General features: G+C 45.5%; 1 protein-coding gene and 1 long non-coding RNA gene across 4 annotated transcripts in view; one reads left to right on the plus strand and one right to left on the minus strand.

Annotated features, from left to right (window-relative positions):
• Positions 1-881, minus strand: part of WDFY2 (WD repeat and FYVE domain containing 2) — a 56,588-nt gene extending 55,707 nt beyond the window's left edge. Inside the window, exon 1 of the mRNA XM_079969988.1 lies at positions 671-881. Within this exon, the coding sequence (XP_079826114.1) occupies positions 671-813 (143 nt within the window). The 5' untranslated portion in view covers positions 814-881. The remainder of the gene's footprint in view (positions 1-670) is intronic.
• Positions 882-1,192: 311 nt separating this feature from the next.
• LOC307212666 lies at positions 1,193-11,800 on the plus strand. Of its 3 annotated transcripts, none has more exons than XR_013837063.1 (4): positions 1,193-1,403; positions 3,239-3,305; positions 8,915-10,241; positions 11,620-11,800. It is a non-coding gene; the product is annotated as an uncharacterized lncRNA (long non-coding RNA). The 3 variants fall into 3 exon arrangements; XR_013837065.1 differs by lacking the exons at positions 1,193-1,403; positions 3,239-3,305 and adding exons at positions 8,078-8,092; positions 8,454-8,807; XR_013837064.1 differs by lacking the exon at positions 3,239-3,305 and having other exon boundaries at positions 1,362-1,403.
• The last annotated feature ends 1,334 nt before the right edge of the window (positions 11,801-13,134 follow it).

A 13,134-nucleotide genomic window follows, 5' to 3' on the forward strand; every position in this document is an offset into this window, starting at 1 on the left:
TATTATTATTATTATTATCCATGGTCTCTCAGGGGGGCATTATTATTATTATTATCCATGGTCTCTGGAGGGGGGCATTATTATTATTACTATCCATGGTCCCTTGGGGGGGGACATTATTATTATTGTCCATGGTCTCTCAGGGGGGCATTATTATTATTATTATTATTATTATTATTATTGTCCATGGTCTCTCAGGGGGGCATTATTATTATTATTATTATTATTATTATTATTATTATCGTCCATGGTCTCTCAGGGGGGCATTATTATTATTATTATTATTATTATTATTATCGTCCATGGTCTCTCAGGGGGCATTATTATTATTATTATTATTATTATTATTATTATCGTCCATGGTCTCTCAGGGGGCATTATTATTATTATTATTATTATTATTATTATCGTCCATGGTCTCTCAGGGGGGCATCATCATCATCATCATTATTATTATTATTATTATTATTGTCCATGGTCTCTCAGGGGGGCATTATTATTATGATGATGATGATGATGATGCACGGTGTCTCGGGGGGCCATGCTGACCCCTCTCCTTGCCAAGGGAGCCTCGGAGCGCCTCTGCGCAGCCCCGACAGCCATCCCAGCCCAGGCCGAGGCGCCTCTGGAACGGGCTGCCTCATGAAGCGCGCCCTGGGGCCCCGCTGACCTGTCCTCCGAGACGCTGAGGAAGCCGTCCTCCTTGGGCACCAGCGCCGCCATGGTCACGGCGTGGTCCGGAGAGCCCTCCACCTGGCCGAGCAGCAGCGGCCGGCGACGGAGGGGCGACGAGGGAAGCGCCGGCGCCGCCATAGCGGGACCGAGCCCGGCCGGATTCCTCCCTCAGGTGCAGCCGCTTGGGAAACCAGCAGCCGGCCCTGCCCGACCACGCCGCGCATGCGCGCTGCCACGGAGGGGGCGGCCGCAGAGGGGAGGGGCGGCGCCCAAGGGGGGCGGGGCGAAGGGCTTTCCAACGCCACCACCGGCTCCCCAGCGCACGTTCGGAGTCCGTTGCTCCCGCTTAAAGAATTCCAGGCGCTGCTGCTGCTGCTGCTGCTCGGAATTGTAGCTCCTCCCCTCTTCGCGTTCTCCGTCGCAGCGCGCATGCGTGGTCGAGCCGGCCGGCTCCTGGTTCTGCCGGATGCTTGGCTCTGTCAACCCCTTGATTCCCCTATGGCAGTGATGGCCAAACTTGGTCCTCTGTTTTTATGGGACTACAACTCCCATCATCCCTAGCGAACAGGACCAATGGTTAAGGATGATGGGAATTGTAGTCCCAAAAACAGCTGGAAGTCCCTATGGCGTCTCCGGCGCTTCCCTCTTCCCTGCTGCTGCTGGGCCAGCTGGAGTCTGGCTCTCCAGACCCGGGCGGCTCTGGGGCTTCCTCGTCGTCTCGGAGGAAGGTGAGCCGGAGGGACGAAGCAAAAGGGGACCCCCCCGGGGGGGGGCGCGCTTATCCAGGGAGCCCGAAGGGGACGGAGACGCCGTCAGAGGCGGAGCTTCATGAGGCAGCCCGTTCCAGGGGCGCCTCCTCGGCCGGGGGAGGGGGAGAGAGCTCCCTTGGCCAGGACAGCTGGGATCAGCATCGCCCCCCCCCCCGAGAGACCATGGGCATAACACTCAAGATGTTGGCTTTGGGCCCCCTTGGGCTCTCTCCCCCCCCCCAGCCAGAGGGGTCGGGTCTTTTCTGCTGCGGCCCCCCCGGCTGTTGTAACGGCCCCCACCAACGGCTGGATTCTTCCCCATCCTTCAGCGCTGCTTCGGTGCCTCCTTTGCAGCAGCAGATTTTGAGGTTCATGGGATCTACTGGGGAAAGAAGCAGTAACTTTGCTGTTCTGGGTACAACTCTAAGGTTCTTCTGATGTACAGTGGTACCTCGGGTTACATACGCTTCAGGTTACAGACCCAGAAATAGTACCTCGGGTTAAGAACTTTGCTTCAGGATGAATCGCGCGGTGGCAGCAGGAGGCCCCATTAGCTAAAGTGGTGCTTCAGGTTAAGAACAGTTTCAGGTTAAGAACGGACCTCCGGAACGAATTAAGTACATAACCAGAGGTACCACTACTGTATATGTCTTTTAAAGAACACAGTATGACCTTCTGTGGGACGTGGGTGACGCTGTGGGTTAAACCACTGACGCTGTGGGTTAAACACTGTGGGTTAAACCCACACATTACTACTGTACTTAGCTCTAATTTATTTTCCTACATACCTGTTACTCAAAGTGTGTGTGTTCACATGCTTAATGAGTTAAATAAAAATTGCTCTGAAAAAAATGATCTCTTGGTGTGTCACGCTTAACTTTTTCATACTGTGTTTTACCCAGTAATCTCAGCAGAGGTTTTTTTCTTTTTTTTAATTGTAATCCAGCCTATACAAATAGATGAGTCTTTGCTGAAAGAGGAGTGTGAAAGTGCTGGGAATGGGGGCTATCATTGTTTAAGATTCTGCCCTGCCATGTGACAGGGCAAAATCTTCCTGATACAGTGCCTTCCAACCAGTGGCGTAGCGTGGGGGGTGCAGGGGGGGCCGGCCGCACCGGGCGCAACATCTGGGGGTTAGGGTTAGGGATAGGGTTAGGGGGCGCAAATCCAGGGTTAGGGGGCGCAAATTACTTGCCTTGCCCTGGGTGCTGACAACCCACGCTACGCCACTGCTTCCAACTCTACAGTTCTCTGATTGTAAGTACACATTTGTTGCATGCATGTGTTATGCTTTGTAGATGCTCATGTAAAACACTTTGCATGGGCACACCTAAAAAAATCTACAAGTAGGCAACCAGAAAACTGTGCTTTTTTGCTTCAAAACAGGGTCTGATAATTTTGACTATGTAATTGCAAATATCTTGCATTTCAATGTCTCTGTTCCTGTGTTTATCTATCGGTGATGAAAAACACGAGTCATTTTCACACACGTAATACCTAACTGTGTGTTAAATGATGATTTGCAGTGTATACAACAAAAAACAAGAAATAGTAACAATGACCTAATATGCTGGGAAGGCCATAGATACGTATAACTCCATAGCGATTGAAAAAGGTGTGTGTCATTTGTTTAAACCATAACGTGTACAAGTTTTATGAGTATGAGAAAACAAGGTGATAATCTTGCATCCTTTCACATTTTTGGTTCCTTCCTTGGCAACACCAACACAGATACCTCCATAGAATGTTTCATATTTCCTCCCTACCAATGATGGGGAAAGGCTAAAGATGTTTCTCCTCCTTTTCTTTTACAGAACTGTTCGTGTGTGGCTGAAGAGAGGCAGGGGTCATTATTGGCCTAGCATATACCAACCCCTGCTTGTAAGTAATTGCAATCTTTAGTCCAGTTTAGTTCTCAGGTTTCAGCACCACTACTCATTTTTTCATCACCACTCCCAGCAATAATTAGCTTTTTGGATCACAGTGTGGACCTTCCATAATTCTGATGGCACTTAAATACGTTGAACTTTTTAAAACAAAGGATTCTGGTGTATGACAAATGTGACACCACTGTTCTTGGATTCCATTTTTATCTGTCCCCATTGACTGTGCTAGCTGAGGCTGATGGGGGCTGTTGTTTAGCAAGATGTGGAGGGCATCCTATAGTATAGGCTACCCTGGCCTATGATGTTCCTATAGAATATTCATCCCAAAGACATGAAAAAGAAAACATTGATAGGAAAAAAGTAAAACTTAGATTTGTGTAGTAAAGGTAAAGGGACCCTTGACCATTAGGTCCAGTTGTGACCGACTCTGGGGTTGCGGCGCTCATCTCGCTTTACTGGCTGAGGGAGCCGGCGTATAGCTTCCATGTGGCCAGCATGACTGAGCCGCTTCTGGCGAACCAGAGCAGCGCACGGAAACGCCGTTTACCTTCCCGCCGGAGCGGTACCTCTTTATCTACTTGCACTTTGACGTGCTTTCGAACTGCTAGGTTGGCAGGAGCAGGGACCGAGCAACAGGAGCTCACCCCGTCACGGGGATTTGAACTGCCAACCTTCTAATCGGCAAGTCCTAGGCTCTGTGGTTTAACCCACAGTGCCGCCCGCCTCCCTTAAAAATTTGTGTAGTACTTAAACCTTAATATTTGTGCATATGTGTTAACCCAGAAACAAGAAGGCTGTCTGTGAGTCTAGATAATGGTACAGTCTCAGTAAGTGCACATGAAAGTTTCCAAAAACGCTGTTAAGAGTTGGAGAACGTGCAAGCTCTTCAGCTTCCATTCTTGCCAGCTCATTTATTGTGAGCTGCGTCTTCTTGCCAGGGTTAGGAATGCTCATCTGTTGCCATCCTTCCTGTTGCACAGATCTGAAGGCCAGTAATGTGGGTTTTCTGGAAATTACTCCTATGCAAATTAGGGCAATCTGCATAGGATAATTTACACCATAAAACTTCCTGGTGCCCTAGAGTCAGGGTGGGAAGCCTTTGGCAATCCAGATGCTGCCGAAATACTTCCCCCATGAACCCCAGCCAGCTTGGCTAAATAGGAACATCTGGTGGGCCAGAGGTTCCCCACCCCAGCCCTAGAGAGTGATCTAATTTAGTGTGTCTATTTTACTAGCTTTTAATAGGCAAAACTGAATGGTGAAATGGCTAAGCTTGCCTAATGCAGTATTTGCAGTTTGCATCCATTCATTGTTACTAATGAACTTGTGAAACCGAAATCTTTCCACGGGAAAAAATTAAGAACTAGACACGTTTTTCTCTTCATCTTGAGGCCGGTAGTGCTAGCTGTCCTTTTGTTCATGGGCTACTTTCAGTTGGGAATTTCAAAATATATCCAGAAGGCACTGTGTAGCTTCTTTACTTTTTCTTTCTGTTCCCCCTTCCCTAAGACCCCTGTAGCTGCCTCTGTTCTTTTGCTGTGTGAGGCAGACTACAGTGAGCTAGAGGAATACAAATGACCTCCTGACCTATTTTGCCACATTCTTTGCAAATAATGAGGCATTTAGCAGTGCAGTGATTCATGTGATGGTCACCTCCAGGCTTGACTACTGTAATTCGCTCTACGCGGGGCTGCCCTTGAAGCTGTCCCAGAAACTCCAGCGGGTGCAGAATACTGCAGCGAGGCTCCTCATGGGGTCTCTGCCATGGGAGCATATTCACCTAGTGCTTTTCCAGCTGCACTGGCTCCCGGTGGAGTACAGGGTCAGATTTAAGGTGCTGCTTTTGACCTTTAAAGCCTTTCACGGCCTAGGACCCTCGTACCTACGGGACCGCCTCTCCTGGCATGCTCCATGGAGGACCTTAAGGTCCATAAATAGCAACACTCTGGAGGTCCCAGGCCCTAAGGAAGTTAGATTAGCCTCAACCAGAGCCAGGGCCTTTTCAACACTGGCTCCGGCCTGGTGGAACGCTCTGTCGCATGGCCTGTAAGACAGAGTTGTTCCGCCTGGCCTTTGGCTTGGAATCAATTTGATTCCCTCCCCCTCTTTCTTTTTTCCTTTCTCCTCCTGTGATGGAACTCCTATTTGGGGACTTCCCTGGCTTTTTTTCTGGCCCATGTAGGACCAGTCTGGATAGTTAGCCTTGGTGAAGTCCTGATGTTTTAATCCCCAAAAAAGTTTTTGATTTGAGTTTCCATTGAAATGAGGCTGCATTTTAATGTTTTAATGTTGTATTTTAATCTTGTTTTTAAGTTGTATTTCAGTCAATTTGTTTTTATATCGATTGTTAGCTGGCCTGAGCCTGGTCTTGGCTGGGGAGGGTGGGGTATAAATAAAAGTTGTTATTATTATTATTATTATTATTACTTGCCAACACCAGGGTAGGGAATAGTGGAGAAACGTAGGAGCATATGAAATTATCTGACCCCTGAGCCGTCTAAAGGCAATCTTGTACAGGGAAGGTTTTTAAAAAAATGTTTAATGTTTTATTATATTTATATATATGGTGGAAGCTGTCCAGAGTGACTGGGGCAACCCAGATGTACGATGTGTGAGGTATAAATAGGAAAATTATCATTATAGAATGGAAAGTCCCTATTTTCATCAGATAAATGTTGAAGGATATGATTTTTAAACAATTAACATATTAAAACCACCATTATAAACCTTTAAAACATCAAAACAAAAACAAAAAACCCCAGCCCGTTAAATTTCCTGCCTAAAACTGTGATCTCAGAAAGCCACTAAGGAGGGGCCAGGGGGAGATGAAATTCTAAAGGCAGAGATACTGGCGGTTCCCTCACTGCAAGAAGCCAAGTTACAGGGAACCAGGCAGAGGGCCTTCTCGGTAGTGGAACGCCCTCCCACCAGATGTCAAAGAGAACAACAACTACCAGACTGTGATACTGTGATACATCAAACATTAAAAGCTTCCCTAAACAGGGCTGCCTTCAGATGTCTTCTAAATCTGAAGGCAGCCCTGTTTAGGGAAGCTTTTAATGTTTGATGTATCACAGTATTTTAATATTCTTTTGGAAGCCGCCCAGAGTGGCTGGGGAAGCCCAGCCAGATGGGCGGGATATATATATATATATATATATATATATATATATATATATATATATTAATAATAATAATAATAATTATTATTATTGTAATATAAATCACCTGACCAAATCCCAGATTTGGAATGAAGCATAAAAATGAAGAATGTGCTGGGGTAACTTTTTTTGCTGAGGACTGTGTAGGCTGAATCCTGATGTTCTAAGTAGTACTTCTGTTGTAAAAATACTACCTTCTCTGTGTCTGTGTTCACAGTCTCATTTGCTGTGTGCACTCACTGTTTCCAGTGCTGGGTTTTTAATCCTTGATCAACAGACATCCAGAATGCCTGTGTATCCTGTTCTAAAATCCTACTGTTTTGATATAGTTTCTCAAATGGATTGGAGTCCTTAAGCCTCTAGTCAAGGTGTGAATACCAGTTGCCTAAGGCAAAGACATCCCTGGGCTGTCAATGTCCCCTGGTGCATGCACAAACAGAAACATATCTGACACTAAGGAAACCATGCTTGATATCAACAGCTAGTGGGAAAGAGCTGTGAAACACACTGCGGTGGGTGGGGAAACTTGACTGAGCTCTAAGACATTAAGGTTTAAACATCCTAATTCTTCGGGGGTAACCAACGTGGTGTCCTTCAGATGTTAGTGGAAGACAACTCCCATCATCCCTGACCATTGACCATGTTGGCTGGGACTGGTGGGAGTTGTGTAGCCTAGCAAGATGTTGTGGTCATTGTTTCACAACTTCCAGAGGTGTCTACTGGATAATGCATATGGCATTTTTAATGATGTGCGAAATGACACAACTCCTCTCTTCTCTCTCAACGTTCCACATATATTTTTGAAATCTTTCTAGATGTACCAAACAAGCATGGCATTGTTCTTAGCGCCTCCCCCCAACATGTGTCTATTTATTTACACAGTACTTTTGTATAATTCTAAGCACCATATCATGGGTTCCCTGGTGGTCTCCCATCTGGGCACCTCAGCAGACCTGCCAAGTGTCCCTATTTTCAAGGGACAGTCCCAGATTTACAGAAGCCATCCCGTTTTCTGATTTGACCCCAGAATGACCCTCTTTTCCTTAAAGGTAAAGGGACCCCAGACCATTAGGTCCAGTTGCAAACGACTCTGGGGTTGCGGCACTCATCTCGCTTTACTGGCCAAGGGAGCCGGCGTACAGCTTCCGGGTCGTGGCCAGCAGGACTAAGCCGCTTCTGGCGAACCAGAGCAGCGCACGGAAACACCGTTTACCTTCCCACTGGAGCGGTACCTATTTATCTACTTGCACTTTGACGTGCTTTCAAGCTGCTAGGTTGGCAGGAGCAGGGACCGAGCAACGGGAGCTCACCCCGTTGCGGGGATTCGAACCGCCGACCTTCTGATCGGCAAGTCCTAGACTCTGTGGTTTAACCCACAGCACCACCCTTAGGACATTCCTATTTTCACGGGATGTTGCAGCATATGCAGTTATGTGACCCCCGAGCCCAGGAGATAAGTAACTATACAACCTTTAGAAGACATCTGAAGACAGCCCTGTATAGGGAAGGGTTTTTTTTCAATGTTTAATGCTTTATTATGTTTTTGTATATGTTGGAAACTTCCCAGAGTGGCTGGGGCAACCCAGTCAGAATCATCATAATAATAATAATGGAATAAAAGGTAAAGGTACCCCTGCCCGTCTGGGCCAGTCTTGCCAGACTCTAGGGTTGTGCGCTCATCTCACTCTATAGGCCGGGAGCCAGCGCTGTCCGCAGACACTTCCGGGTCACATGGCCAGCATGACAAGCTGCATCTGGCGAGCCAGCGCAGCACACGGAACGCCGTTTACCTTCCCGCTGGTAAGCGGTCCCTATTTATCTACTTGCACCCAGAGATGCTTTCAAACTGCTAGGTTGGCAGGCGCTGGGACCGAACGACGGGAGCGCCGCGGGGATTTGAACCGCCGACCATGCGATCGGCAAGTCCTAGGCGCTGAGGTTTTACCCACAGCGCCACCCACGTCCCTATAATAATGGAATAGGACATTCCTATTTTCACGGGAGAAATGCTGGAGGGTATAAGACAGGTATAGGAGACAGCTAGTGCTCAGTTGGTGCAGGAACAACTTCAGCTGGAATCCAAAGGAATAGGCACATTTTGCATATTTATAAAAAGTGGAACATGGAAGAAAACCATATGAGAAAACTTAGTCACATCCCTTAAGAGGAGCAGTGCTTGTGGCTGCTAGTTTTCTCAGGGCCCAGGGTTGTTGGGTCACAAGGTTCATTGTGACATCTCCCTCTGCTGGCTCATAGGTCACCAGAGCTCTAGAAGGCCTGGGATCTCCTATGCTTGGATCATTCTGTGATTGCGAGAGAAAGGAGAAGACATGCAAGTAGGATTTCTTTCAACATCAAAATTCTTTGATGATAGAGAATTCATCTTGAGCATAGAGGCATTAGAGAGCACTAACAGTGAGCCCCATTTCTCTTTCTTTTCTAGGCTTTGCAGACTCAGAAAAGTGTTTTCCTGATTGGGAAGAAAGAACAGAATTTCGCCTATCCCAGAGACCTCCCCCTTGCCCACTCCCTACCCCTCGGCCTCCCCCTCTGGGCCCCTCTTTGAGAGGGCAAAAAAGGTAAGACCCTTCAGCATACAGATGTTGATTTCAGAATAGGTCGAGGTTCCAAGATGGCGACGGCTTAGCAAGCAGGCTTCGGAGCTCCGCAGATAACAGGACTGTAATTAGCATTGATTGCTACCCAGGGAAGTATTTTTTCCTTTTTTTACTTCTCTACTTTTAAACTTACCAACCTACTGAGATTCTAACAGCACCTTCTTGTCTATGCTATAAGAAACATCTTGGGCAAGTTCTGTGAAGCATCCTGGGCAGGCCGCCAGCTGCTAGCTATTAACCACCAACTCCGTTCTATACTTTGTTCCTGAAACTCCTGGCAGTCTCCACACGGAGAAGCTCTTAAATTGAACAAACTGAGCACTTTCTATTTTTTCCTCTCTTTTTTGGTTGGGGAAAGCTGTCATGGTATTCCTGAAGAATGAAGAATATTTCCAAGAATATTTCCAGTGTATATAAGAAAGTCTAACTGCCAGCCTTCTCTTCTTTTCCATTCAGAAGATCTAATTGTAGAAGACCTTGAAGAAGACTGTGAGCAGTGGCTCTTACTCCTAGGTAAGTGCAGTTAGGATTTCACCCTTAGTAAATCAGTTTTCAGCCAGTGGTCGTTCATTCTACCCCAGCCTTATTTACTCCCCCCCCCCCGCGCTATTTTAGCCTTATGGTTATAAATTGGCCATTCATAAATATGGATTGCATAAATGTAAAAAAAGTATGAATTTGCAAAAGGTCTGAGGTCTAATATACGTCCCTAAGGTTACTTAGGAAAGGTCTCTCTCTAACTGTCTGAGGCCTATTTTGAGGTTCAGAAAAATAAAAATATCCCATATGGCTCTTTGTGTGCCTGTAAGCTTTGCAGACCTCCTGCCATCCTGATCTGGAGGAAGATGGCGGGAGGAAGAACACTCAGGACAATATGAAGGTATGTCTATTTCCAAGGATATGTTCAGGGTATATAAGAAAGTCCCCAAAACAGTTATAATTGCTAGCCTTCTCTTCTTTCTTTTGGACAAAAGGGAGCACATTGGCCCAACTGCAGCATTCTCTGGGATACAGCACGCATGGTAAGGCAGCCTTCAGAGAAACAGCTTTTCGGTGAGCAGTGCAGGCTGTCATGAGCTTCGCCTTACAGTGGACCCGTCCTGGGGGGGAAAGCATATAAAAACAAAACAAGTCATACAGGGGGACTTACTTGTGAGTTAACCCCCTTTCATTCCATGCTCTTTACTTCAACAGGCTTTACATGCGCATGCTAAACCTTGAAAGTACATTCTTTCCCGCAAAGGATTCTGGGCACTGTAGTTTACTCCTCACAGAATCACAATTCCCAGCAACCCTTGAGGTCCCTTCCAACTGTACAACTCTAAGATTCTGTGAATGCACATATATTGGTGTGTTCACTTTGGCTCTGTTGAAATCAGTTAGTCACAGCTAGCTAAGTCCCACTGATTTATGAAAGTGTGACTAATTTACAGCATAACCCCATATATGTCTACTCAGAAGTAAGCCCTGTTAACTTCAATGGGGGTTATTCCCAAATAAAATGGGTACAGGATTGCGGATCCTGCCCCCTAACATAAATCTTGGCTTTCCCCATGAGCAGGAGGTCCGAAGGGTGCGATAGATATTTAGGAGGAAAACTGCATCAGTTCAAACTATTATCATTTCCCTGAAATGGTCTTCTAACGTCAGTGAACCTAACTGGACTACAGCTCAGATAAATGAATGGTTTCCCACAAGCACTGGAGGTAAAGTGACAATGTAGAACTGTAGCCCCAGGACTTTGAGATGTAAACTAAACAGACTGCAGGGCACCTTCTTTCTGGAACCCAGGTTGATAAGAAGCACATGGGGAGACATTGCAAGAAAAGGGAACAGCTACTAACATGGTAGCAACATGAGAAGCTGCCTTCTACTGAGTCAGACCATTGGTCCATGTAGCTCAGTATTGTCTGCACAGGTCGGCAGCCCTTTTCCGTGGTTTTAGGCAAGATTCTAACGTCAGGGGCTGAACCTGTGAGCTTCCGAATGCAAGCAGATGCTGTACTACTGACCTTTCCTTTTTATTATTTGAAATATTTATAGAACCAGGTTCTTGGACCATTTACAAGGATAAAAACACACGAAAAAAATACATATAATGAAGCAGATATATATACATACACACACACACACACCCTTTCCCCCATCACCAAATAAATTGATCGTATTCCCCTTTTCACAGCAGGTTAAGAGAATGCCCTATTCAAAATCATTTTCTTCCTTTTATTGTTGTTAATTAAATTTTTATGCCACTCTTAATCCATAGATCTCAGGACGGTTTCTTGATTAGCTGTTCTTCCTTCTGTTAACTCAGTTATATAAAGTTATACAATTTCTGTGTAGAAGTGAGGGCTGCTAATGAACATCTTTCCCATTCCCACTTTCTATATGTGACTGACTTTCATTAATCATCTCTACATCCCCTCCCCACCCTGTTCTATACAAATAATTAAATTTAAGTTACATCAGTATGAGCATTTATAAAATGAAGTTGAAGAAACCAATAATAATTTCTTTTCTTTTTTTACAGGTTCAACTCTGTTTATAGGAAGACTTACAAATCCTACAGAGTAAACTTGTCCTATCCATGCTTCCATATATCTGCATTCCCATAAAATAAAAAAGCATTAATAGGACGTTTTAAGTGTTGTGATTATCAAGAGGAAGTTATGTGAAACTTATGGCTGTAAATAAAAAGGTGCTTTTTGCCATTTCTGTGGTAGTTCTCTTCTGTTATAGGTACCCGAGGTACCACTGTAGTAGAAGTACCAAAGAAGCAAAAGAGACTGTTTTTGTATGCGACAATGGCAGCCAGAATGCTACTTGCCCAGAAGTGGAAAGAAGAGAATGTCCCAACGAAAGAAGAATGGATGACTAAGATGATAGAAATGGCTAAACTGACCATGAAGATCAGGCACCAAGATGAGGGAAAATTCAGTCAAGAATGGAGAAAGTTAATTAATGAAAATTTGATTAGATATGTATATATAAAAGGAAAAATGTTATTTTGAAAATTGAAAAATAAAATATTAGGGGGGAAAAAAACATCTTCAACCAGGCCTTTGGCAGACCAACATCCTATATCCTTTGGAATGTATGGTGGGAGGTAGGGGGTTATAGAAGGCTGATCGCCAAGGAATTGATGCTTTTGAATGATGGTGCTGGAGGAGACTCTTGAGAGTCCCATGGACTGCAAGAAGATCAAACCTATCCATTCTGAAGGAAATCAGCCCTGAATGCTCACTGGAAGGACAGATCCTGAAGGTGAGGCTCCAATACTTTGGCCACCTCATGAGAAGAGAAGACTCCCTGGAAAAGACCCTGATGTTGGGAAAGATTGAGGGCACAAGGAGAAGGGGAAGACAGAGGATGAGATGGTTGGACAGTGTTCTCGAAGCTACCAGCATGAGTTTGACTAAACTGCGGGAGGCAGTGGAAGACAGGAGTGCCTGGCGTGCTCTGGTCCAGGGGGTCACGAAGAGTCGGACACGACTAAACAACTAAACAACAACAACAGGGGGTTATTGTTCTGCTTTTGTTTTTCTTATACATTTTGTGTTTTAATATTGTATTTTTATGCTGTTAACTGTCCAGAGAACTTCTGATGAAGGGCAGAATACACCTTTAAATCTCTGTGGTGCAATAGTTCAGTGTGTCTGTTAACCAGAAGCCTGGTGGTTCGAGTCCACCCAGGGACAGCTGTGGGCAGGATCCCTGCATTGCAAGGGCTTGGACTAGAGAACCCTGGGAGTCTCTTCCAACTCAAAAGAACAAGTACGCATGGTTGCTTGCCCACTGGATAGGAAATATCATTGAATTCACAACTTGGCCTTTTTCATGCTCTTCTGCACAGCTTTGATTACAAACCACCAAAACACTTCCTAGTTCTGTGCTGCTTTGGCTTCCAAACAGGATCCTAGCAACGTTATGTTCTGACAATGTTCTACTTCTGCAATCTTTATTTTTGCTTCAGTAGATACATGAATATACTCCTGTGTATCAGCTCTGGCTCTTGCATTATAATTTGATAGCCTGCTTCTTTCGA

Source organism: Podarcis cretensis (genome assembly GCF_951804945.1).
Source record: "Podarcis cretensis genome assembly, chromosome: 3".
In the NCBI taxonomy this organism is placed as follows: Eukaryota; Metazoa; Chordata; class Lepidosauria; order Squamata; family Lacertidae; genus Podarcis; species Podarcis cretensis.